Below are 27,132 nucleotides of genomic sequence, written 5' to 3'. Positions count from 1 at the left end.
CCTAAAGGGTCAAAAATCTTTGCAATCGAAGCTAGCGTATTCTCTAGCGAAATGCATTCTTTGTGATAAAGACATCAAACGATAACGGACAAAAGTTAACTCAGCTGCTGTCAATCGTTTGCTTTCAAAACAAACACTTTTCTTCGTAATTGGATGAGTTTTTCTAAAGAAGCGAAAGATATATGCAGTTACATGAACTGCCCTAGAGAGGCTCGAAAACCGGGATAGAAAATCCTCCTCGATCGTCGATCTAGCAATATGTGTTTTGAGAGGTTTAGACTCCAAGGACGTTTCTGGTAATAATTTGTTCACGGGCCAATAACTTTCTGGACCTTTTAGCCATGGGGGACCTTCCCACCACAATGTACTCGCCTTTAATTCTAAAGGTGTCACCCCCCGGGTTGCTAGATCCGCAGGGTTTTCTATAGTAGGGACATGCCTCCAATTACCCCCAACTTTTTCTTGGATTATGGCAACCCTATTCGCGACAAATGTTGTCCAGGTGTAAGAGGGCTTTCGCAACCATGCCAAAACGATCATCGAGTCACTCCAAGGAACCAGAATAGAATTTTCAAATTTTAATTGAGGAAGAACAGAGTCTGCTAGCTCGGCCAAAAGCAAGGCACCACACAGCTCAAGTCTGGGTAAAGAAACTTTCTTGATCGGGGCAACCTTCGATTTAGAGACAAGTAAATTCGTATATATATTTTCCCCTACTTCTACCCTCAAGTACATGGCTGCGGCGTATGCAAGCTCAGATGAATCGCAAAATCCGTGTACTTGAATTTTGCAATTCGGGGAGTATTTTACCCAACGAGGTATTCGAATCTCATCAACTCCATACTGATTTGCAATGAAAGTCTTCCATTTTAGTAGGGACAAGGGTTTTAACGGATCATCCCATCCGATGTTGTCGAGCCAAAGGCTTTGCATTAAAACTTTAGCAACTATCACCACAGGACATATCCATCCTAAAGGGTCAAAAATCTTTGCAATCGAAGCTAGAACTTCTCTTTTTGTAAACGAATCTTTCGATGCTATTCTCTCGCTAGTGAAAAAAAAGGAGTCATAAGAAGCGTTCCAACGAATTCCTAAAGTTTTCGTGCAACTCTTGTCATCAAACTCAAGAAATTCATCTCTTAAAAGGTGGTCCTTGGGAATGCCGGCTAAAATGTCCATAACATTTGAGGTCCCCTTCCTCAGATGAAATCCAGCAGATTTCAAGATTTCTATTAACTCGTCCCGTGCTCTTATACCCTCTTCAATCGAATGAATTCCCACCAACGCATCGTCAACATACATATTATCACGTAAAATTTTAGAGCCAATAGGAAAATGATGTTCTTCATCATCTGCAAGCTGTTTAAGTGTTCTCAGAGCTAAATACGGGGCGCAATTTACGCCAAACGTTACAGTGTTAAGTTGATAGTCTTGTACTTCCTCATCAAGGGACGCTCGGAACAAAATGCGTTGAAAAGAACGATGCGTAGGATTAACTAATATCTGCCTATACATCTTGGAGATATCAGCATTGAATACATAGGCATACATGCGCCAATTCAAAATAAGACCTATAATGTCTTTCTGTAAAACGGGACCTACATAAAGTGCATCGTTGAGGCTTTTGCCATTAGATGAGGAACAAGAGGCATTAAAAACGACTCTTAATTTGGTTGTAGTACTTTCAGGCCTATAAACTGAATGATGAGGTAAATAAAAGTAACCGTCCGAGTTATCTCTGGGCGGTTCCACTTTTTCCAAATGGCCAAGAGCCAAATACTCTGCTATGACGTCATCATAAGCAGACTTTAGTTCAGGCTTACGAGCCAAAGACTTTTCATTGCGAAGAAACTGACAAAGCGCAATATATCTACTAGACCCAAAAGCGGAGGAAGGATTCACATCAGATCTAAAAGGCAAGTCAACTTGGTATCTCCCTTCTGCCGTCCTGGTTATTGAAGACTGAAATATTCTTTCACAAATTCGATCATCTTCCGAGACGCTTGGTTTCCTTGAAACCTCTTCTATTTCCCAAAATTTCGTTAATTGATCGCTGACAGAGACTCTGGTGCAGTGGGAGACACTTATTATTCGTCTAGGAGTCGATGTATTGGTAGGACCGGTCAAAACCCAGCCGAAGACCGTTTCTTGGGCTACCAACGAACCAAGTATACAATGATGAACCCCTTTGAGCAAAATAGACGGGTACAAATTACCCCCAATTAGAAGGTCTATGGGTCCGCTCTTATAAAAAGTTGGGTCAGCTAAATCTAAGTTCGGCAAATGGTTTGGCCTTAAATCCTCCAAAGACTGTGTAGGGATATTCCCAGTTACTTCTTGCACTACCAATGCATCAATGTCAATTGAAAATGATGGCATTTTTGCAGATCCAAGAGTGAAGAATGCAACACTAGAACATTTCGTTAACGGCTCTCCCCCAAGCCCAGTAATCTCAGCAGCAACCGACTTTATAGGAAGTTTCAAAATCTTCTGTATCCTACTTGAGATAAACGAGTCATCTGAGCCTGGATCTATCAAAGCCCTTATTTTGTATATCAAACCATCTTTAATAATGTTTACCCAGGCCGTAGCTAACATTGTTTTCTTTAAAACTGATGTATGGTATGCCTGAACGTTTGTCGAAGTTGATGGCATATTGTTGGACTGTATTTGCTGTGCGACATCCGCTGTGATTGTACCACAATGGGCCCCTGGCTCATTGCTGTTCTGTTGACCCACCGTACCCTTGTGCAAAAGAGTGTGATGCTTCAGATTACAATGAGAACAAGCTATATTTCTACATTCTGCTGACTGGTGGCCATGTGCCAAGCAATTTAAACATCGTTTCTCCCGTTTTACCACAGACAATCTGTTCTTGAAATTCATGCTCAAGAATTTAGGGCACGATTTCAATTGATGACTCCCTTTACACAAACTACATTTGTTATTGTTCACTTTAGCATGATGCACTCCAAACTTTGTCCTTTCAACATGATTATATTTTGGCCTAGAATTTTGAACCAAATTTGACGAGCCAATAATATCCGAGACACTTTCTAGGGCGTGAAACCTCTCAGTAAGAAATTTATTCAAGTCAGCCCAACGTGGCATTTCGGTTTTATTCGCTAAAGACTGCTCCCATAGAGACAAGGTAAGCTTCGGCATTTTCGTGGAACATTGATAAACGAATATCGGGTCCCATGACTCTATGTCAATATTATATAGTTCGAGAATGGAAATACAATTCGTGATATCACGTTGAAGTTTTTTCAGCCCAGCTGCTGATTCCTGAGAGCAAGGAGTTAAATTGAATAAATTTCTTAACTGAGTATTAATGAGAATTCTCTTATTCTCATATTGGTTCTTGAGATTGTCCCAAGCGATGGAAAAGCCTTCTGCGGTGAGAGGAATATTCCTATTAATTTCTCTCGCCTCCCCAGACGTCTTCTGAAAAAGATGATACAGTTTTTCCACGGGGCTAAGTTTCTTATTGTTCACGTATATTGCCGTGAACAAGTCCCGAAAACTGGGCCAGGAAATATAGTCTCCATGGAAGACTTGTGTATCACAAGGAGGGACAGTGAGAGAGCTAGACCCTTTTTGAACCGTTGAGGCTTGAACCGGTTTTGTCTTAGCCTTCCACTCCCCTATTGTGGCCATGCAATTTATATAATTTGTATGAGCCGACTTTTTCTTTTCCCTAAGGAGCTCTTTATTCTTCTTATTGCATTCTGGGTCACCGACACAACTTTTGTACGCGTTTTTCCATTCGGACCATAAATCATGAATTTCTTCTTTTTCCGCTTCAATAGAAGAATCATTTTGAATAGAACTATCTGATGCTTGCAAACCTTGCAGATGAACTTCGAGTTCATCGCATTGAGCCAAAAAATTTTCAAGTAACGACATAATACCTTTATAGAGTCAAATGGTTCCAAATAAATGTACTTTTTTATCAATAATTTCACCAAATTATCGCAATTCGTTACAAATATTCAAATATATCAAAATTATGATTTAAAAGCGATGATATTTACAAATTATCTCATCAATTCAAAATATTTAGTTTCACACCACTTTAACCATATAACATCTCCTTCACACCACTGTGCACGCAGCAATCTATATTAATGTGTAAGAGTCAATCAAATACCCACAACTGCTTTTAATTACAATAGCTCAGAGTACTGTAGTGAAGCAAACACTCCAAAAAAACCCTTACTAGAGCTTAAAACATCCATTGATGTATTGAGCGAGACAACGAACTCCTTTTTTTCTCTCAAATGCAGATACAATTTTGTGCTTATTGTCCAGCTATCGAACATGAACCGAATTTCACATAAACACAAAAATTATAACAACAAAAGATAATAGAAATATTTCCTTTGCCACATCGAACCCAATGTTCAAATTCATAAGTATAGATACAAATGGATGTATGTGTCACTTCTCACTTGCCTACTCCAATCTCTTTAGTAGATCATGTTCTTATTCTCTTTATCAAAAAATATGAGAATACTTGTCATGCACTTAAGTTGACGCTACTGCTGGCGTCTAAACGTAACAGCGAGACAGCAGAAGAGAAATAACTCAATATTTACAAAGCAGGCAATACGATTTATAGAAATGCAAGAATACAAAAAGTGCATAGAGTCAAAAAAAAAGAATTGCAAAAGGGGTTCGAAAATTTGCGCAGATACCGTTCAAATAACGGTATATCCAATGTTAAAAAATTATATATTTCTTCTTTTCGACAGAATTTGTTAGTCTCAGACAATATTAAATTTTGAGTCAAACTTCAGTTTAAGCTTTTATTTTTACCACAATAATAAAGAGACAAACGTACCTTTTGCAAATTTGAAACACCTCCTTTCGCTGGATTACACTTACGGCGTTTAAGGACCAAATGTTAGCGCACTCACCAACTTTTCGCAAAGGAAGAATTCACAATGCTTCCTGACACCCTTGTTGCGGTTTTGAAGTGTCAATAACAAGTCTCTCCTATCCACACGGAGACGTTTTCTTCATCCACGATCGAATTGAGTCAAAGGCACACTTCGCCTACACAAGAAGGTTTTTTTTTTATTATTACTATAGGCGTCGAGTCAATGCCAACTGCGGCAGCCCAAGATCACGACAACCTGCGATTTTTTATTTCTTCCAGGCTAAACCGCCGAACGATCGGAAATTTCACTGCTACAGAAATTTATCCCTACCGTTTTTTTGTAGAAATGAAAACGCACACAGATTTTAGTTTTCCACTGGTTATTTATTAATCTTAATTTGTCGCTTGATCAGGTGTATGATCTCTGGAATGTACAAAGGGCTACTACTCGTCTATGATGGTTTCGGTGAACAAGAAATCTATCAAAACGCACTCAACTGAGAGAATGAGAGTTAATGCACAATAGGGACGAGATCACCGAGCTGAAGCGCAAACAGTTGCCGTCAGTGTTGGTACTAACTATCTACGGATATTAGGCCTATTCCTGCATTAACAACTATAATCGACTTTCCCACCTTTAGACTTTCCCTACTTGTTTCTCATATTTTCAATGTATATAATAATAGCTAATCCAATATTCATAATAAAATATTTTTGATATGCACAAAAACACAACTATGAATAATTTATGCAATCATCAAATGAAATTTCCAATTTGTTGTACTCCCACAGAAGATGCTCCAAATCAATCCAAATAATAGAAATGGAATTTCCTCTAAGATTCTATAAATTATTAAAAACAAAATCTATTGGAAAACATATCACTTCCTTGCTGTTGCTTGTCAATTGGCATTGACCATTCGCAGTCAATCATATGGCTTTAGTGGAAATTGAATTTACGTAAAAGATTATAAATGAATTATTGGCTCACCACATAGAAATGCTACAGATTCTATGCCAGGGGCGGGCCGAGGAAATATGGAGTCAATTCATTGGGTATATGGAGAAAATAGTAATTCCTTTTAATACCCCATATAAGTCCAATCAAATCTATCTTACCTGAGGCAAGGATACAAGTGGATGTGGCGTTGGAGGGGGATATATTCATAGAAGCCCCATAACATATGTGGATTTACATACACATAGATCCTTGATATGAAAATGGAGAATATTGTTATGAGTTGGGAGATTTTATTGTTAGCATCCCATAGGCAATTGTGTGCTACACCAAGTGTTGCCAGTATTGGAGAGTTTCTTTCGTGGATGGGGACAACATTTTAAAGTAGGGAATTTGATGGGGAAATATCTAGGTATTTAGGAGATCTTTTGAAATCTGGATTAGAATACTTATGATTTATATGAAATACTGTTGACCCCAAAATATACAAATGATTTTACTCGTCTTCGTACAATATGTTTATAAATATAAAAACGTTGTTTGTAAAAATTGAAATTTACTGAAATCACTCTAACTTTCTAACGAATAAAAAAAAACACAAAAATAACTTCTTATTTAGGTCGGCCCACGAGTGTTACCAATGGAGTGTGTGAACTAAACGCATATGGACTAAAATTCAGATATGGCCAAGGTTAGGTTAAAGGGTGATACGGTCAAAATTTGGTCAAGGGAAAACGCGTGAAAATCGGTGAAATCGTTTATTTAAAATCAAATTAAATTTCTTTTTCAAGTTCAATTAACATAAAATTCAGGAAAAATATTCAGTTAGGCTTTCGCTTTTCCAAATCCGAATTGCCGGGCCTCACGCTTGACACCTGCCATCAGATTTTGTACAGCCACCTTGTCCACCTTCTTCGCCGCCAGTTTGCCTTGAACTGCTGCTCGTCCTTAGCAGCTTTTTTGGTCTTCTTTAGGATCCGCTTGAAAATAGTCCAGTATTTCTCAATTGGGCGGAGCTCTGGCGTGTTGGGAGGGTTCTTGTCCTTGGGAACCACCTGCACGTTGTTGGCGGCGTACCACTCCATGGCCTTTTTACCGTAATGGCAAGATGCCAAATCCGGCCAAAACAGTACGGAACAACCGTGTTTCTTCAGGAAAGGCAGCAGACGTTTATTCAAACACTCTTTCGCGTAAATTTCTTGGTTGACAGTCCCGGAAGCTATGAAAATGCTGCTTTTCAAGCCACAGGTACAGATGGCTTGCCAAACCAGATATTTCTTTGCGAACTTTGACAGTTTTATGTGCTTGAAAATATCTGCTACCTTTCCCCTTCCATTTGCCGTATAAAACTCCTGTCCCGGAAGCTGCTTGTAGTCGACTTTGACGTATGTTTCGTCGTTCATTACCACGCAGTCAAACTTCGTAAGCAGCGTCGTGTACAGCCTCCGGGATCGCGCTTTGGCCGTCGTATTTTGTTTATCATCGCGATTTGGAGTCACTGCCTTCTTGTAAGTCGATAGTCCGGCTCGTTTTTTGGCTCGATGCACGGTTGTAGACGATACACCCAGCTTATTTGCGGCATCTCGCAGAGAGAGTTTAGGGTTTCGCTTGAAACTACCGGCAACTCTCTTTGTCGTCTCAGCTGCTTCCGGTTTTCGATTCCCCCCCCGATCCAGACTTCCTGGCTGCCGACAAGCCTTCCCCAAACACTTTAATCACATTTGTAACGGTTGACTTGGCAACTTTTAGCGATTTTGCCAGCTTTTCGTGCAAGTAGCTCGGATTTTCGCGATGCGCGAGCAAAATTTTGATACGCTGCTCTTCTTGCTTGGACGGCATTTTGACAACTGAAATGTGAATTCCAAAATCAAAATAGGAGCAACATTCTACACACACACACCTTCAAAATGAGGGGTGTTCGGGTTTTTTAAATGCAAAATTGAAAGACATACGTCAAGTTTATATTGACCAAATTTTGACCGTATCACCCATTAAGGTGGCAGCCCGATTTATTGTCAGGCTCACTTAGACTATCAAGTCCATTGTGATATGATCAAAATGGTTTATCGATCGATCTCCCATTTTCATTGCTCGACCATTTAAAAAGCGATTTGCCTGCACTCAAAAATCAGTTTCCTTGGATCCAAAGATTTTGACGTATGACTTTAAATCTAGGATAAATAAAATTAAATTTAGGATACAGGTCTCATTTATCGTCTATCATTAATTAAGCTATTCAGCTACAAACAAATGTCAGTTTAAAAATCCAAATTATAACGGACACTTCAAATTAAAATATGTTTTCTTAATTCCAAAACAATCTTTAAATCGAAAAGGCTAAACCCTCCAAATAAGTCTTAGCCTATATTTGAAGCCTTTTTATCTTAAATCTAAGATTCAATATTTCAGTCAATTTAAGGACGATTTCTTTAAATAACAAATGTGTTTCTGTACTTTAAGGAAAATTTGCCTTAGTTCATAGACATACGACTTTAACGGAGGACGCAAACTTCCAAAATTTTTATCCAAAATTTAATTAAAAACATTATAAACTTTATTTTAATTAAGATTATAAACTTTATTTTAATTAAAATTTCATCAAAGAAATTTATCTTTAATATTTTGTAAATTGCACATCCTAAAATTTAGGTTGCGTTATCATTAATATGACGTAAATATTTTTTTAGTGTGAGATAAGAATTAGAAGTTTCTTTATACCAATACATGATTTGTTTTATGAAGGGTTGAATAAAACTAGAGCCCAGATCTCATTTATCAAATGATCATTTAGTTTTTGCGATTTATTAGCGAAGCAAAAATAAAATAAATAAATAAAATACAGTTAAAAAATCCATATTATAATAGCTACCTCAAAGTAAACCTTATTTTTTTAATTTCGAAAAAAAAATAAAAAACTAAACCAAACGTGCAAAAAAAGTGTTTTTATTCACTTTAATGAAAATTTGTCTTACTTCAAAGGTATACGACACAAATTTCAAAGATTCATGTTCTAAATTTAAAGAATTACATTTTTAAAGCAAAGATTATGAATTTTCTTTTATTTAAAATTTCTCTAATTTGAATAACCTATATCCTTAATATAGTGCAAATTTTAAGTTTCATAATCTTTTAGATTAAATCAACATTGTTTTAGTCAGAGTTTCGATCCGGGAAAGTCATTGCACAGAAAAAAAATATATATAAAAATATTGAGTTTTAAAAATATTCAATTTGAAAATTAATTAATACAACAAATATTTTAATTGAAAAAAAAAATCAAAACACAAAAAGTTGTTGTATCAATTAACTTTTTAATTGACATTGGTGATTGATGCTATAATTTCTGTAATTGAAGACATTTCATTTGAAAATTAATTGGATCAATTAATTTCGTGATTGAAAACAAAAACTATTTGTGTATGTGTGTGTGTGTATATTGCTATGGAGATAAATTGAAATGGTCGGTTGCTCCATGAATATAACTATCTAAAGTAAATAAAATTTAATTTGTTTTTCATATAAATTTATCAAAAATGTATTTGGGATTTTTGTAAGGAACTTGTATTTGAATTGGGGATTTCGGGGAGAAAATCGTCCCAGTTTGGACACAAGAGCTACAAACACACAAGCAACACAGGCTACATTCCAACCAAATTTAGCTGTCGAAAACTATGACGTATTTGACACATATTTACAAAATTTAAATCTAACGTTATGGGACGAAACATAATTTTTATAAAAAACAAATAAGGAAAGCTGAATTCGGGAGGGGCCGGCTATAATATATCCTGCACAACTTTGTATTTAGATCTACATTTCGATAAAACCTCAAAAACTTCAAATATGTTTAGTGATTAACCAATATTTAAAACTGATCGGATTTGGACAATATTTTGTCAGACTTCTACAAAATCTTGGGCACATTGTAGCGAAGGGTATAAATATGTGAAATATATATATAATATTTTAGGCAATTTCGCAAAAATGTATTTATGATTCATCAGTCAATAGATATGTATTAGAGGTATTGGGAAATTTGAGTTATTTTTACAAGTTTTCGACTTAGCGAGTATCAGTGACCATCATCAAAAAAAAACAATTTTGAAAAATTTTCTCTAGAAATATAATTTAGAGAAAATTTATTATAGAAATAAAATTTTGACAATATTTTCTACAGAAATAAAATGTTGACCAAAATATCTATAGAAATAAAATTTTGAGAAATTTTTTATAGAAATAAAATTTTGACAAAATTTTCTATAGAATTAAATTTATAAAAAAAATATCAATAGAAACACAATTTTGAAAAAAATTATATATTTTCAAAATTTTCTATAGAATAAAATTTTACAAAATTTTCTATAGAAATAAAATTTTACAAAATTTTCTATAGAAATAAAATTTTGCAAAATTTTTTATAGAAATAAAATTTTACAAAATTTTCTATAGAAATAAAATTTTGCAAAATTTTCTATAGAAATAAAATTTTGCAAAATTTTCTATAGAAATAAAATTTTTACAAAATTTTTTATAGAAATAAAATTTTACAAAATTTTCTATAGAAATAAAATTTTGCAAAATTTTCTATAGAAATAAAATTTTGCAAAATTTTTTATAGAAATAACCACCGTAGTGGTTGCAACAAAATAAAATCAAATAAAACAAACATTACATATATATATATATATATATATATATATATATATATATATATATATATATATAGTGGTTGCAACAAAATAAAATCAAATAAAACAAACATTATATATATATATATATATATATATATATATATATATATATATATATATATATATATATATATATATATATATATATATATATATATATATATATATATATATATATATATATATATACTGATTGCTCCTGAGATACGTGAACACCCCACACGGATGAAAAAGACTGTTTTTCATATGTTTGGCTATAAACATTATATGTTTCGAGCACAAATTTTTAAACACAATATTTTTGAGTGCAAGCATATAATGTTCATAAACTAGCATAACATGTTTGCGACATATATGTTAATATGTTAGAACATATTATGTTTGGGACATAAAATGTTTGTAAATATAATATGCTTGGATGCAAACATATATTAATTTAGAAATAGCCTATAAACATATATGTGTTTAGTAGCTTGGAGCGCTATTTAACAGGGAGCGATATTGAATTAAGTTGGTGGTTGTTGCTTGTTATTACAAAATTAACATTTTATTTTTCCTTGGGCAATTGATCAGCTACTTCTTTGATCCTTGCAAACTGTGTGGTCCGCTGTTCGAATCCCCGTCCGGCAAAAGGTAAAATTAAAATAAAAAAATCATAAAATTGAATAATTTCTTCTAAAATGTTTGTATTACAGAAAAAGGTGCTAATAACTAAAAAATCTCGTGGAAGTGAGAAAGATGTGGGGGAATATACAATTAGGCAGAAACAAAATTTTGAGCATTCAGTTCGAAAACCTATGTTGTCAGCACCTATATTACCTGTTTATTTTCATAATTCATTATGATTGTAAATATATAAATAAATAAATAAAATTTTGAGCACAATATTGTTTGGGAGAATTTTTTTTAAGCATATAATATTTTTGGGTGCAAAATGCTTCCAAACATATTATATGTTCACATAATAACATATTGTTTTTTGGAAGACAACATTATTGAATTTGGATGCAAAAATACAAAATGTTTGGAAATTGACTACCCAAACATATATTGTTTAGACCAATATGCTTTCAAACATATTATATATTGGAAGAGATCAAACATGTTTGGGCAATAGCCAAAAATGTATATGCTTGAAGCAAAATATGTTTGGGAGTATATGTTACAGAAGCGATTTTTTGTGAGCGTGCATTCGCTGAACTTTATCTAAATTTGTCGACTGCTGAAATGCCGGTCACCAGACAACAACAGCATATCGCTCATAGGTCTAACCACTACCGTGTACAGCCAATGCACAATTTTCGGTTTTAGTCCCCAAATTTTCCCTATTGCCTTTTTGCACGAGTACAAGAATTAACGTGCCGTTTTTCGCCCTTTTTTCAAAATTAGGCTTACCATTCAGCCATCTTTCCAATATAACTCCGATGTATTTTTAACACTCACTAAAAGGAATATAACAATATAAGGAGATTGGCTTAACCGTGGGAATTTAGCGTTATTTGCAGTACATGACTAGTTATTGTATACATTTCGATGGTAATATATTATGCTTGAAAAATGTGTCATTGCTGGATTTACTCCTGGTCCATTCTCCTTCGCCCAGTTCTCCTCTAATTGTAGATGAAAATTTTTATCCTGACTGCTAAAGGCACATCATCTGCAGATACAACCTCCTTTATCCATTGTTTTTCTAAGAAAACGAGCAGGTTGTTTATAGACTGTATGAGCTGTCATGATGCGGAGGAAAAGGAATCAATTAAACACCTCGTGTGTGAGTGTCCTGCATTTCGTGTAAGGCATAAGCGAATTTTAGGAGCTATAGCTTTAGATTACTTGTGGACCTGGAAACGTTAATTTAAGCAGTCTGCTAATGTTTTTGGAACAATCTGGCTGGTTCAACAGAAGAAAATAATCGAGCAGGTTCAGCGGTTTAAACTAGAAGTGTCCATATGTATTTGGTACTTTTAGTTAATATGGTATCACAATGGACTGAATAGTCTAAGTGAGCCTGAAATTTAATCGGGCTGCCACTTTAACCTAACCTAAGAGGTGATAGAACTCATTCTTGGGGAGTGCCTTTGTTAACATACTTTTCAATGTTTGCTTGCTTGTTGCTAGCCCGCTCTTCTTGATGGATGCTATCCGATTCTCACATTCACATCTAGAACTATGATAAGGGATCTTTTTATTATAAACAAATCCTAAAAAAAAAGATTCACAAAATTTTTGAAAATTGAGTCTAGCATATTCAACAATAAAAGAAATTTACAATAACCTAAGCACATATGATAAAAAAAACCCCCATTACGATATTCCAAGATAGCATGCATGTGGTGCCAAATAAGAAAATATTTTTTTGGCCTTCTGTGAAGAGGAAACAAAAAAAAACCTTGTGGTGGCTCAAAGGAAACACCATCATAAAAATCACACTTGTGACAATTTCAAGTCTTCTCCAAAGGCTTAAAGTTGTCGACATTATGAGAGGTTTATTCCGTTTGTGATGCTTACAAGTGGCATCATTTGATAGCATCATCCGAGCAAGTGGCTCATGAGTATTCACAAATAAATGGCGTGAGCACCACCAAATGGCAAACTGAATTGGTTTGAGGGGTGAGTCGTATTTCCGGCATAGCTCGCCGTATGGATGTGCGAGTCCTTGTTGAAAACCCTCTATGGTACGTGTAAGCTCAGCACAATGCAATGGTTTTTGTTTCTAATCGCTATACAATGGTTTTGTCAGCGTGTTGAGTATAGGGGATTACAATATGATATCAAGTGATGATTCTTTAAGATCTTCAAGTCATACATGAGGTATAAGCTAGAATAAGAATTCACAAATACATGTCACTATTTTTGTTTTTGTTGGCAGACATATCTGGCTTCAAAAATCAATGGTCACCTGAACAAACAGTGTAGTAAAACCGTCGATGAAATTTGATGTAATTATTTCACTTCGTAGTTCAATCGACCTCCTTTCGAATTAAGTAGATAGGATGAGCCCACTCCTGAGTGTGGAAAATGTCAAACAGAAATAAGGACATTCGGTTATAATAACATTCTCCATTATCTAAACATGTTTCATGAGCTAAACATACACTGAATATTGTCAAATATTTCTTGCCTTAAAATGCGAATACAAGTTTTTTTAGCTTAGAACGCATTTCTCCGATATAAAGTGGTATTCCATTTCCAATAGATGGCATTAATAACTTTCCAAAAGTAATGAAATTGTCAGTAAATTTGTTGTTGGCATATACTATGATCAAACACCAAATTTTAAACGGATCGGATGAAAGTTGTTCCTTTATGAGGACCCAGGAATAAAATCTTGGGGATCGGTTTATATTGGAGCTATATAAAATTATTAACGAATATGGACCAATTTCATCACGTACCAATTTATCGGATGAAATTTGCTCCTTCTCGAGGCACTGGCGGTCTAATCCAGGGATCGGTTTATATATGGGATACCCAGCAAAAAAGAGCTTCCAAAAAAGTAGTTTGGATCCCCAATCTGTGATCCGGAAGTAGTGCAAACTTGGATCATCTCCAATGAATTTTACATGGGCTTGTCATAGGACGGAAGTACTCCCATTTTGGATCCTTTGCATTGTTTTAGAAGTTGTGCGCTGGAAGTTAATTTGAATGAAGAAATTTAAAAAGCGAAAAAATTTTTTTTTTCAACCAATTTCACTTTTTTTATCCATATGTTTTATTACACTATTATTTTCCTATTATCCAATTTTTACAATTTGAAAAACTTTTTCGCTCCGACCAGGGATTGAACCTGGGTTTGCTGGCACCATAACAGAACGCCTTAGCACACTCAGCCACAAACGCCATTGAATTTAAAGCGTCGAAAGGTCAATTCAAATGTTTGTGATATGATCGTAATACGACACCAAGGAATAACATTCTAATTGCTTCTCGAGATGTTCTTTATTAGTATGAACGAAAAAATAAGAAACGCAGGTTCAAATCTCACCAGCGGCAATTTTTTATCAAATATTTTTCTAAAAAAAATATTTTTTTATGCTATGCATCGTTTTTATTTTTTATTTTCATCATAATCAACAAAAAAATTAAAAATTCTCGTAATTTGCAAAACCTTCTCAAAAGAACTTCCATGGAAGCGAAAAAGTCAAACGGCACAGGTTCAAATCCCAGCGGGGATAATTTTTTTTTATTATTATTTTTTTAACTTTTTTTATTACTTTTCTATTTTTTTATTTTTTTTATTAGTTTTCTATTATTTTGTAAAATTTAATTGTCCAAAATTTGCACTTAAAATAGCCTGATTGCGTTCTTTCTAATACTTGTCCACAAGGACTGCATCGGAAGTAGAAAAAAATCATTGGGGGATCCCAAGATGCGCTTTAGAAGAAATGTTTGTGTACTTGTCCAAAAGGACTGCATCGGAAGTGGGAAAAAATCATTGGGGGATCCCACGATGCTCTTTAGAAGAAATGTTTGTGGACTTGTCCAAAAGGACTGCATCGGAAGTTGGAAAAACTCGGTGGGGGATTCTGGGATGGGCTTTAAAAGAAATGTTTGTGGAACAACTTCCAATTTTTTTTGCTGGTTAATTATGGATCGATATGGAATTTCAACCGGATAGGATGAAATTAACTTTTCAAGAGGCTGCGCAAGTCAATTTGGTTTATATGGGGAATATATATGTTTATGGACAGATTTAGTCTAATTTTTGTATGGTTGTTAGATTATTATTTTCATCTGCTGAACTAACCAGATTGTTCCAAAAACATTAGCAGACTGCTCAAGTTAACATTTTCCAGGCCCGCAAGTAATCTAAACCTGTATGCTCCAAAAATTCGCTTACGCCTTACACAAAATGCAGGACACTCACACAAGAGGTGTTTAATTGATTCTTTTTCCTCCGCACAGCTCAAGCAGTAATCATTATACTTCGCGCCTATTAGGCAGCGAACCGTTATAGCAGATATCTGACGTCTTGAAAACACTTACATATCTAGTGGGCGGTTTAAGTTTAGATGGGGCCATATTTGCTTGCAATGCTCCCATCGGACATTCGCCATCGTAACAGCCCTCTCACGCAGTATAAGCTTGCACGTAGCCAGAGGTATGCCAACAAATTCCTGTGGCCAGACATCCATATTAGGTGCCCAGCAAAAAGTATTGAAGTATTGAAAATGTTCTTTTTGGATCCGGAAGTGGTGCAAAATTGACGCAGAAGCAATGATTTTAACATGGGCTTGTCATAGGACGGATGTCCACAATTTCAACAGCCGTTGCACTGAATTTGTATCACTTCTTAAGGTGTGATGCGAATCCAGTGATTTGGATGTGAATAAAGAAATTTTGTCATATTTTGACGAATAAATAATTTCTAAAATTTTTTGTGATTTTTAACGCTTGTCTGGAACGTTTGACATCAAATATTTTCAAAAATTCGCAATTTTTCTAGAAAGGATTTAGCATTTTTTTCGGCAAAATTTAAATAATTTGCACTATTTTATTATTTTTTATCTGTTTTTAACCCATTTGAAACAATACAATTTTAAATTTCCCATTCAAAATATTAAAAAAGCGAGTTATAAAAAATTGACTCAAATGAACTTCCTGTCCAGTTAAAATAAAGAACATCTTTGGGAGGACATTTTTGGAAGTACCAAAATTTTAAGAACATTTTACCAAAAAACTTCCAAATAAAAAATATTGTCTTGCAGTGTTTGATAAAATTTTTGTGGTTAATATTAAAAGAAATTCTTCGAAAGAAATGTTTACTATTTTATTTTAGAAAATTGTTTATTAGTTTTTGATCATCCCTTGAATTGTAATGTGTCGAAGTTCTAAATATTTTTAGTTTGCACCAACAATAAAAAGTTACTACTTCTACAAAAGGCGGGAAAAGGAAAAGTTTGATAGTATGACATAAAACAAAAATAAAAAATTTTAAATTTTAAAAATTTTAAAAATTTTAAAAATTTTAAATATATTATGCAAAATCTACCAAAACATCAAGAATTCTACCAATCTACCAAACAGTAAAAAATTTAAAATTGTTGGTAGAATTCCACCAACTGTGCTAACGGTGGATAGAACTCTTTCTTGGTGATAATATGGGGCCAAACACTTAAGAGGGTAAGTTATCAATGAATATATCCGGTTTTTGAACTTGATCTGTTGAATTTTTATATAACACCAATGAGGTTTAACCACCATACCGTGAAACTATTTATGCTGCCATTTTCCTGCTGACTCATTTGTGGCTAGGAAATGTTTGTCATACCATTGGGACTCTTAGTGGGGGTGGTTGTCAACACTTTTGTTTTTGTTTTCTTCGTTGCTTTTGTCATTACGAACAACATTACAAACCTCTCATTATCTCACTGACATGGCTCAGTTGGCGATGCAATAGAAATTCAACGACATCTACTCATCCATCTGGCCCATCCTGCTGTTTTGTCTAAGAGACATCTTGGCCTAATGGGCGTTGTTCTCACTGCACTGGAACTTCCGCCACTACACAATTTAATTGCCCAAAGTGGTGGCGCTCTAGCTTTTAGACTATTTAGATAATTGCTCAGTATTGTTGTGGTTGTGTTGTTCCGTCCTTTATCTTCATCCATCTTTTGTGTAGGGTCTGTTTTTTTTGTTCTATGCTACAAAAGAGAGTCTAAACAGTGGCGGCCATAGATATCCCCCGCACACTTGTGATAAGTACGTACTCATATTCGGCTGATTGGTTGGCTGGGCGTAGATCAGGGCAATTATTTAAGTGCCTCTGGTGGGACAATCAATTAGGGAGGGGCGGTAAGTCTTTACTCAAACTGTCATTTGTTGGGCCAACTATATAGACATGACATTTGCACAAATCAGACTACAAATATTCCATTTTTTATGATGAAATTTGCCAAGACTATTTTCCAGTTATATTTCATTTCAAGTGCCAAGTTCCTTTGCATTATGCCAAAGAAAGGAAAGAAATGTTATCTTAATTCAATATTCGAGATATTCTTTAGCAATCATGACTTTGATAACATCGAAAAGTACATGACGAAGATGGTGATGTCGATGGAAAAATGTAATTCTTATTGTATTTCCATAAATCAATAATGTGAGTGCTTTTGTACACAAGAACACACACAAAGGATTTCGATTTGTAATCCCTTTGCATAGGAAGGACCCATTCATTCAAAAGGATAACAATCGTTCTTATGGTGGCCTCCTTCAGTGGCATGCAAAGAGGAAAAAAAATTGGTGAATGTTATTAGCATTCCTTACAATGACTCTGTCATCATATCGATTTCGTTTGTTGTTCCAATTCACTTGACTCTTGGATGTACACGGTGGCTGATTTGTATTGTAGCTAGCATTTTTAAACCTCTGGCAGATTTATCCCAGTGGCAGTTCATTTAATTGTTTACAGGCTCGCGAAAGCTTTTTCATCTATATTTATTCGTGATGGCATTCAGGCGTGATAGTGTTATTGCATTATATTTGAGTGGAAAAACACAAGTGGCTATCGTTCGAATCCTCCAGCATTTAAATGTGAACAAATCATTTGAGCCCCGTACTATTGCGCGTTAACCCTTTCACTGAATCTTATATTAAAATCTTAAATATTTTACTTATACTAACAGCATGTAGAAAAATGCTATTTTTGAGGACCTACCTCAATTAGTTCAGGAGCTATATGAGTTTGTTCTAACAACTTTATTCTTGAATTTTGACCAAATGGCCTTAGGGAAATAAACAAAAAATAAACCGAAATAATATCAGCTATAGTTTTTGTGTGAGTGTACATTTACTAGAGATGTATAATAGAAAAATTGTGTCAAAATTTCGTATTTTTCGTTTATTGTTTATAAACGATGCATTTTAGTGCTCACCAATATGGAAAATATTTATAGCTTATGTAGATCAAAACCTCTACTTCAAAGTAACATCGAGAAATGAATCGAAACTACATGCACTGAAAAAAATATTGTCGTGAGGTCAAATATTTCATGTCTTTAAAATACGAATACAAATTTTGCTTAGCGTAGAAGACGCATTTCTCTAAAATAAAGTTATTTTCCTTGTCCAAAAGTCGATAAACTTTTCAATGAAGTCGTATTGTCCTTATAGTTAAGTGATTTGACTTAAAAATGGGTATCTTAACATGAAAGAAAAAATTTATAGGCTAAGTCCAACTTGACTTTAATAATTCAGAAAAATTATTTAAATTTAATGAAATTGTCTTTAAATTTGTTGTCATTTTGCATCTTGACTACAAAGCAAAAAATCGTTCAAATATAGGACATGTTTTTCAAAACTTTATTTTAAAGTAGTTTTTTACTTGAAACATAGCATAATTTCTACTGGAAGTCGAGTCCTAATTTGGAAAATAAAGTTGCCGTTAACTCGTTTTTAAAGGACGTTGATAGCATATGAAGAAAAAAAGCTGAGAAAGCGAAAAATTAAAATTTGTTTCCTAGAAGCAAGTACACAAAACCTAAATTTAAAAGAGAATTGTGTCTTAAAAGTATCCTTACTTGTATTCTCCGCTTCTTTGGCTCGGAATCAATACCAAATTTTTTAAAGTAAAGACAAAATCTTTGGAACCGAGTATGCTTTTTTTCAGTGTGGGGAAATAGAGTTTGGGGTCGATTTCGAATGTATTCCTAAATGGAAATCGGTAGTCAAAGGGTTAATGTAATACAGGCAGTGTTGCATCGCGCCCAAAAATGCCCGAATGAGGGGTAACAATTCCAAAAATGATCCGAAAAGTGAAGGACATACTGAAATACAAAAACATTGTCGAGAGGCCAAAGATTTCTTGTGTGAATTTTGCTTAGCATTGAAGACGCATTTCTTTGATATAAAGTTTTTTCCTTGTCCAAAAGTCGATAAGATTTTCAATGAAGTCGTTTTGCCCTTATAGTTAAGTGATTCGACTTGAGATTGGGTATCCTAATATGAAAGAAATCTTTATTTGACTAAGGCTTTAATTATTCAAGTAGGCTTTAATTATTCTGAAAAATTCTTTAAAATTAATGAAATCGTCTTTAAATTTTTTGACTTTTTGTATCTTGGCCAGTGTTGCCAGTATTTTTCTGGCTCTTGTCCCCAAAATTATGATTTTTTTGTCCCCAAAAATCACCAATTTAAAAATAAATTCCTCACAAAAACCCCCCAATTCATTTTTGACGAGTTTTTTGAGAAAAAAAGCAAACGGCTCTTCTGTAGAAAATTAGTAAAAACTTGAAAATTTTGTCAAATCCAGCTAGCTCCAATAAGATCAAGATATCGAACCACAACACCAAGAGACGAGTGATCGTCTTCCAAATGCTGGAGATATGAAAATGGGAGTTCGGATGCCCTGTATTTATGAAAAATAGTTTACTTCTAAATATTCAAGTAGTAAAATTGGGTGATAGACACGTTGCCAACGTTGGTAGAATTTTACCAGAAATGATAAATTTTTTATTGTTTGGTTTTTGGAAGATTTAGTCTTCTGAAAAAAAATTTTCTATATAGAAATAAAATTTTGAGAAAATAAATTTTTTGAAGAAGTTTCTAGAAAAATAAAATATTGACAAAAGTTTCTAGAAAAAAAAATTGACGAAATTTTCAATAGAACTAAAATTTTAACGAAATTTTCTATAGAAACAAAATTTTGACGAAATTTTCTATAGAAACAAAATTTTCTATAGAAATAAAATTTTGACAAAATTTTCTATAGAAATACAATTTTGTCAAAATTGTCTATAGAAAAAGAATTTTGACAAAATTTCCTATAGAAATAAAATTTTATTAAAAAAACTTAACCCATTTCTCAAAAAAATCCCACAAAAACCCCCAAATTTATGGAAATTCCCCACCAAATCTCCTCGCCCACAACTCAGAAATTTCGTCCCCATTCACGAAAAAAATCCCCAATTTGGGAAAAATCCCCAATACTAGCAACACTGATCTTGACGATAAAGTAAAAAGGCGTTACAAAATAGGAGATGTTTTTCAACACTTTATTTAAAGTCGTTTTTACTTGAAACATACCACAACTTCTTCCAGAAGTCGAGTCTGAATTTGGAAATTTATGTTGCCGTTAACACGTTTTTAAAAAAATTGATAGCCCATGAAGAAAAAGCTGAAAAAAGCAATAAATTGAAATGAAATTTATTGTGTGAGAAAAAGAAAAGAAAATAAAGGATCTGACCAAAGGTTCGGTAGAAAAAGGGTTAATTAACAAGTAAGCCTAAAGTCGGCGGGCCGACCCTGCAAAAAAATTTGTTGACTTATACAAAATCTCTTGGCTTACAATTTAAGTCGGATAATGCCCTGCATAATGTTAGTAAAACAAATCTTGTACATACTGCATTTGGCTTTCGAAGAATTATTTTGTTGTTTTTCAAAATTTCACAAACAGAGCTCATTTTCTACAGAAAGGAACACCAAATTAAGTCGAATAATAATAACGTAAGAAATATCATAGATTTTGTTGACAAAATATACGCTCCTAATTGAACAAGGACGATTTGCTTATATTTCATTGAAATATCTCTGGGATTTCTTTTGAAAACCAACGTATTTTATTTGACATCTTGGACGAATACTATGTTGGAAGTGTTCAGAAACGATTTGGAAGTGTGCAGAAAATACATTCGCGATGTCTTCTTATTTCAGTTTGTATTGAAAATAAAAAACCGAAAATCGATTTTTATGATATTAAAAACTCCGGTTCTACGGGTCCACCGAAAATGGGATTTTATGCAAAACCGACAATCGGTGCAAAACGAAAACCCGATCCACCGGTTTTCACCGACCGCTTTTGATCACTCTAGTCTACAGCCATATTTATGCAAGTTCGCAAAAGTGAATTTATGATTTATCGGTCGATAGATATGTATTAGAGGTATAGAAAGATTTTATATTAATTTGCAGTGGCTATTTTAAATACAAGGAAAATAGGAATTCGGAAAATCATTAATATGGGAGCTATGTCGATATCTGAACCGATTACAATCAAATTTAGCACAAATTTGACTCCTAGGGCCATATAAGTTTATATCGGACGAAAGATATAAGAAATCGGTTCAGATTTAGATATAGCTCCCATATATATCTTTCGCCCGATATGGACTTATATGGCCCCAGAAGCCAGAGTTTTACCCCAATTTGGTTGAAATTTTGCACTAGGAGTACAATTAGTAGTGTAGTCAAGTGTACCAAATTTTATTGAAATCGGTTCAGATTTAGATATAGCTCCCATATATATCGTTCGCCCGATTTACACTAATATGACCACAGTGGCCAATCTTTCACTCCGATTTAATTGAAATTTTGCACAGGGAGTAGAATTAGTATTGTAGCTATGCGTGCCAAATTTGGTTGAAATCGGTTCAGATTTAGATATAGCTCCCTTATATATGTTTTTCTGATTTCGACAAAAATGGACTAAATACCAACATTTTCCTCGTAAAATCGCCACTGCTTAGTCGAAAAGTTGTAAAAATGACTCTAATTTTCCTAAACTTCTAATACATATATATCGAGCGATAAATCATAAATAAACTTTTGCGAAGTTTCCTTAAAACTGCTTCAGATTTAAATGTTTCCCATATTATACCCTGCGCCACACCCTGGAACAGGGTATTATTTTTTTTCTAACATTGTGCTCCACCCTAGTGCATTAGCCGACTTAAATTTTGAGTCTATAGATTTTGTAGAAGTCTATCAAATTCTGTCCAGATCGAGTGATATTTAAATGTATGTATTTGGGACACACCTTTATATACGCAGAGAAGGAATATGATCGCCTCAAACATGTTTCAAGAGCAAAATGTTATTTTTGTATGGTGACCATGTAACATGTTTGTCACTAAAATGTTATTTTCTCGTCTAATATAAACTGCTTGCCGAAATCAGATACATGATTTTCGAGAAAATAACATGGTTGCGAAAACCATGTTAGGTTAGGTTAGGTTAGGTTATGTGGCAGCCCGATGTATCAGGCTCACTTAGACTATTCAGTCCATTGTGATACCACAGTGGTGAACTTCTCTCTTATCACTGAGTGCTGCCCGATTCCATGTTAAGCTCAATGACAAGGGACATCCTTTTTATAGCCGAGTCCGAACGGCGTTCCACCTTGCAGTGAAACCACTTAGAGAAGTTTTGAAAAAAAGTTTGCGAAAACCATGTTACATGGTCACCACCCAATAATAACATTTTGCTCTTAAAACATGTTTGAGGTGATCATATTCCTTCTCTGGGTGTATATAGCCCCCAACACATTTGACGGATGTGATATGGTATCGAAAATTTAGATCTACAAAGTGGTGCAGGGTATAATATAGTCGGCCCCGCCCGACTTTAGACTTTCCTTACTTGTTTTTTTGTTTTGGAAAATTTGCCCTTTTGTTATCGTTTTTTTTTTTTTTTAACCATTTAACCAAGTACAGATCCAATTATGCACGATTGTTCGTCATCTCAATACCTTTCATTTAAGTATGAACAACGATATAATCGGACATTTCTAACTCGATATATATTTTGTTTAGTGAATAAAGAGCGAAAAACTAAAAATAACGGGATATCTCAAAAACTATCGCATACAAAATGTTTTAGCATTTTTTTCTCGAATTCAGCAGATCAAAATACATAAGAAAAGTCACCTCTCATCAAATGTAAATTTTCAGAAATATATTCTTTGAAATCAATCACCATATGAATTGATGCAATGAATTTTTAATTGAATTTTCTTCAGTTACACAAATGACAGGATCACCAACGTCCATTAAAAAATGTTTGTGATTGTGTTGAAGCTAATTCAACAAGACTTTTAATTATTATATTTTGTTTCCCAAATTCCTTTGTTTATGCATAAATATTTTTAAATGAATAAAGCAATCACAATTTTTATAATAAAAATATCAAACATTTAATTTGGATTTCGTTATATATGGCAACCCTTTATCCAGCTGACCCAATTATGCATTAACAGCTTTCATTCAATCGGATAAAGAACCACCATTTAAACCAACTTTTCAACTGAATTTAGCTGAAGTATATCTTTGTCTCTCTAAAGATGGCTTGAGTTAAAGAACCTTCACTTGTAATACAGCAACTCAAGCGGTAAGGATCTGAAACCTCATCAATAAAACCATTTGTATACCATATTCAAACGAAACCCTTTTGCCTTTTTCTCTATAGCTTTGTAAACTATCATTTATTTACTACCTCTGCAGTATCCCACAATGGTTCAGATTGATTATTGTTTTGATAAAAAAAAATTGCTGAATCCATTAAATTGGAAAAATATGCAATTGACCTTTTAGAAATATTTATAATATTAATATTATTACTTAGTTATATTTTTTCTGTGTCAATTGTGATATTTAATGTTTAACATTTAGGACTACGTCATCGCAACATACCTTATTCCGTCGAGATGAAGCGAAGCCTTTCAGTAATCGAACTGAATGCAGTTCTAAAAAGAAATTAAAAATACATACTATACTGTAAAGAAAAGTTTCAATAATAGTTTATATTTTTAGTCATAAATTATTTCTTTTAATATTTGAAAATTAATGAATTTCTCTCTTATCAATGATTGCTTCCTGTCTCTATATTAAGGTCAATGACCCTTTTTATTAGCCTAGTTCAAACCCAATATGCAGAACCACTCAAAGAAACTTGGTAACATTCGCAAATGTCAGCACAGATGAGATTACCAATCACGGTTGCCACTCGAGCCAAAACTAATATACCAAAATTTGAAAATTTTACCATACGAGGGCAGTTCGGAAACTTCTTAGGCTAGCACAAAAAGCGCGGTATAAACAGGAAAAAGTTAAGTGTTTTGGAAACTTCCATCTCTGTGTTCATAACATGTTAAATTTTGTTTCGATCTGACAACTCCTTCATATAGAAACAATGACGCATCCGCAATTTTTTAACAATGGAAAAATTAGAAATGCGTGCTGTTATTAAATATTTATATAAAAAAGGTTTATCGGAACAAGAAATTCATAATGATATGGTGAATTTGTTAGGTGAAAGTGCTCCTTCATATGCAACAGTAAAAAATTGGGTTGCTGAATTTAAACGTGGTCGTACAAGCATTGAAGATGAACCACGCAGTGGACGTGCAAAAACAGCAACAACAACAGAAATTGTAGCCAAAGTGCATGATATGTTATTAAATGATCGACGAATAAAAGTGCGTGAAATTGCTACTATCATGGGCATCTCAAATGATCGAGTCCATTTAATTTTGCATGAAGAACTACAGATGAAACAGCTTTCTGCAAGATGGGTGCCGCATTTGAACATTTCTCAAGTTTGTTTGGACCGTTTTAAGCGAAATAAAATGGATTTTAAGCGTCGTTTCATAACTGTTGATGAGACATGGATCCATCACTATACTCCAGAGACAAAAGAACAATCCAAATAATGGACTGAAGCTGGAGGAAGTGCCCCAAAGAAGGAAAACAATTCAATCGGCTTGTAAGGTTATGCCAACGGGTTTTTTGTGGGACTTGAAATGTATTTTATTGATTGACTATCTGGAAAAGGGTAAAACAATAAACTCAGAGTACTATTGCAACCTTTTAGGTTAGGTTAGGTTAGGTGGCAGCCCGATGTATTAGGCTCACTTAGACTATTCAGTCCATTGTGATACCACATTGGTGAACTTCTCTCTTATCACTGAGTGCTGCCCGATTCCATGTTAAGCTCAATGACAAGGGACCTCCTTTTTATACGCGAGTCCGAACGGAGATCCACATTGCAGTGAAACCACTTACAGGAGCTTTGATACCCTCAGAAATGTCACCAGCATTTCTGAGGTGGGATAATCCACCGCTGAAAAACTTTTTGGGTTTCGGTCGAAGCAGGAATTGAACCCACGACCTTGTATATGCAAGGCGGGTATGCTAACCATTGCACTACGGTGGCTCCCAACCTTTGGATCAATTAAATGTACAAATTCGAGAAAAACGTCCTGGTTTACAACACAAAAAAATAATTTTTCATCAAGACATCGCACCAGCGCACAAGAGTGTTTTAACAATGGCTAAAATCAACGAATTAAAGTACGAGTTGCTTGACCACCCACCTTATTCTCCTGATTTAGCTCCCAGTGACTTTTACTTGTTCCCAAATCTAAAAAAATTCCTTGCTGGCAATCGTTGTACCTCAAATGAAGATGCAATTACAGTTGTAAACCACTATTTTGAAGACCTTGAGGAAAACTATTTTAATCAAGGGATAGGCTAGAAAAGCGTTGAACTAAGTGTATTGAAGCTTCAGGAGATTATATTGCAAAAAAAAATATTTTTGAAAAACGAACTATTCTTTTTCATTGATAGGCTAAGAAGTTTCGGAACTGCCCTCGTATAGAAAACTTTGTCAAAATTTTATTTCTATAGAAAAATTTGTCAAAATTTTATTTCTATAGAAAATTTTGCCAAAATTGCATTTCTATAGAAAATTTTGTCAAAAGTTGTATTTCTATAGAAAATTTTGTCAAAATTTTATTTCTATAGAAAATTTTACCAAAATTTTATTTCTATAGAAAATTTTGTCAAAATTTTATTTCTATAGAAAATTGTGTCAAAATTGTATTTCTATAGAAAATTGAAATTGCTGATTTCAGGCACATCGGATAAAAGTTGCGGTGTCTATAAGCCCAAGAAGTAACATAGGGAGATCGGGATATATGGAGGCTATAACGAAAAACATTAACACAATCTTCGCACACTGGAATATATTGGATCCATAAACAAGTAGACAAATCTAAGATTTCTAATTTCAGGCAAATCGGATAACAATTGGAAAGTCTAGACGATGAAGAAGTCATATCGGGAGATCGTTCTATATGGTGCCTAGTTATACCAAATTGTGTCAAAATTTTATTTCTATAGAAAATTTTGTCAAAATTTTATTTCTATAGAAAATTTTGTGCCACCGTGGTGCAATGGTTAGCATGCCTGCCTTGGATACACAAGGTCGTGGGTTCGATTCCTGCTTCGACCGAACACCAAAACGTTTTTCAGCGGTGGATTATCCCACCTCAGTAATGCTGGTGACATTTCTGAGGGTTTCAAAGCTTCTCTAAGTGGTGGCCAATATTCGATGGGAAAATTGCAAGGGTTGTAACGACACCAAGCAAATATGGCCCCATTTAAACTTAAACCGCACACTAGATATGCTAGTGTTCTCAAGGCGTCAGATAGCACTCCTGATATCTGCTATAACGGGTCGCTGCCTGATAGGCGAATTTGCAAAAACTATAGGTGCGAAGTATAATGACTATTGTATAAGCTGTCATGACGTGGAGGAAAAGGAATCAATTAAACACCTCTTGTGTGAGTGTCCTGCTTTTTGTGTAAGGCGTAAGCGAATTTTAGGAGCATATAGCTTTAGATTACTGGCTGACCTGAAAAACGTTAACTTAAGCAGTTTGTTAATGTTTTTGGAGCAATCTGGTTGGTTCCACAAAAGTAAATAATAGAGAAGGTTCAGTGGTTAAGACTAGAAGTACCCATATGTAATAGGTACTTTTAGTTAAATGTGGTATCACAATGGACTGAATAGTCTAAGTGAGCCTGAAATTTAATCGGGCTGCC

The 27,132-nt window shown here is 34.3% G+C and overlaps 2 protein-coding genes across 21 annotated transcripts in view; both read right to left on the bottom strand.

Moving 5' to 3' along the window:
- Positions 1-27,132, bottom strand: part of Shab (potassium voltage-gated channel shaker cognate b) — a 559,117-nt gene that overhangs the window by 383,126 nt on the left and 148,859 nt on the right. For 16 of the 20 annotated variants that reach the window (XR_012722069.1, XM_075307721.1, XM_075307725.1 and 13 more), the window contains one exon: positions 23,938-23,990. The exons of the other annotated variants lie outside the window; for them this stretch is intronic. The gene's annotated coding sequence lies outside the window, so the exon portion shown is untranslated. The remainder of the gene's footprint in view (positions 1-23,937; positions 23,991-27,132) is intronic. 20 annotated transcript variants of the gene reach the window in all.
- Positions 10-3,909, bottom strand: LOC142235663 (uncharacterized). The gene has a single exon (XM_075306924.1). The coding sequence runs from the start codon at positions 3,907-3,909 to the stop codon at positions 10-12; it is 3,900 nt and encodes a 1,299-aa protein (XP_075163039.1).

Source organism: Haematobia irritans, chromosome 4, assembly GCF_050003625.1.
Source record: "Haematobia irritans isolate KBUSLIRL chromosome 4, ASM5000362v1, whole genome shotgun sequence".
Lineage (NCBI taxonomy): Eukaryota > Metazoa > Arthropoda > Insecta > Diptera > Muscidae > Haematobia > Haematobia irritans.
This window is presented reverse-complemented; position numbering and strand designations above follow the sequence as displayed.

Coding starts and splice junctions, on each gene's coding strand:
- LOC142235663 (XM_075306924.1), bottom strand. CDS start 3,909: ATGTCGTTACTTGAAAATTTTTTGGCTCAATGCGATGAACTCGAAGTT.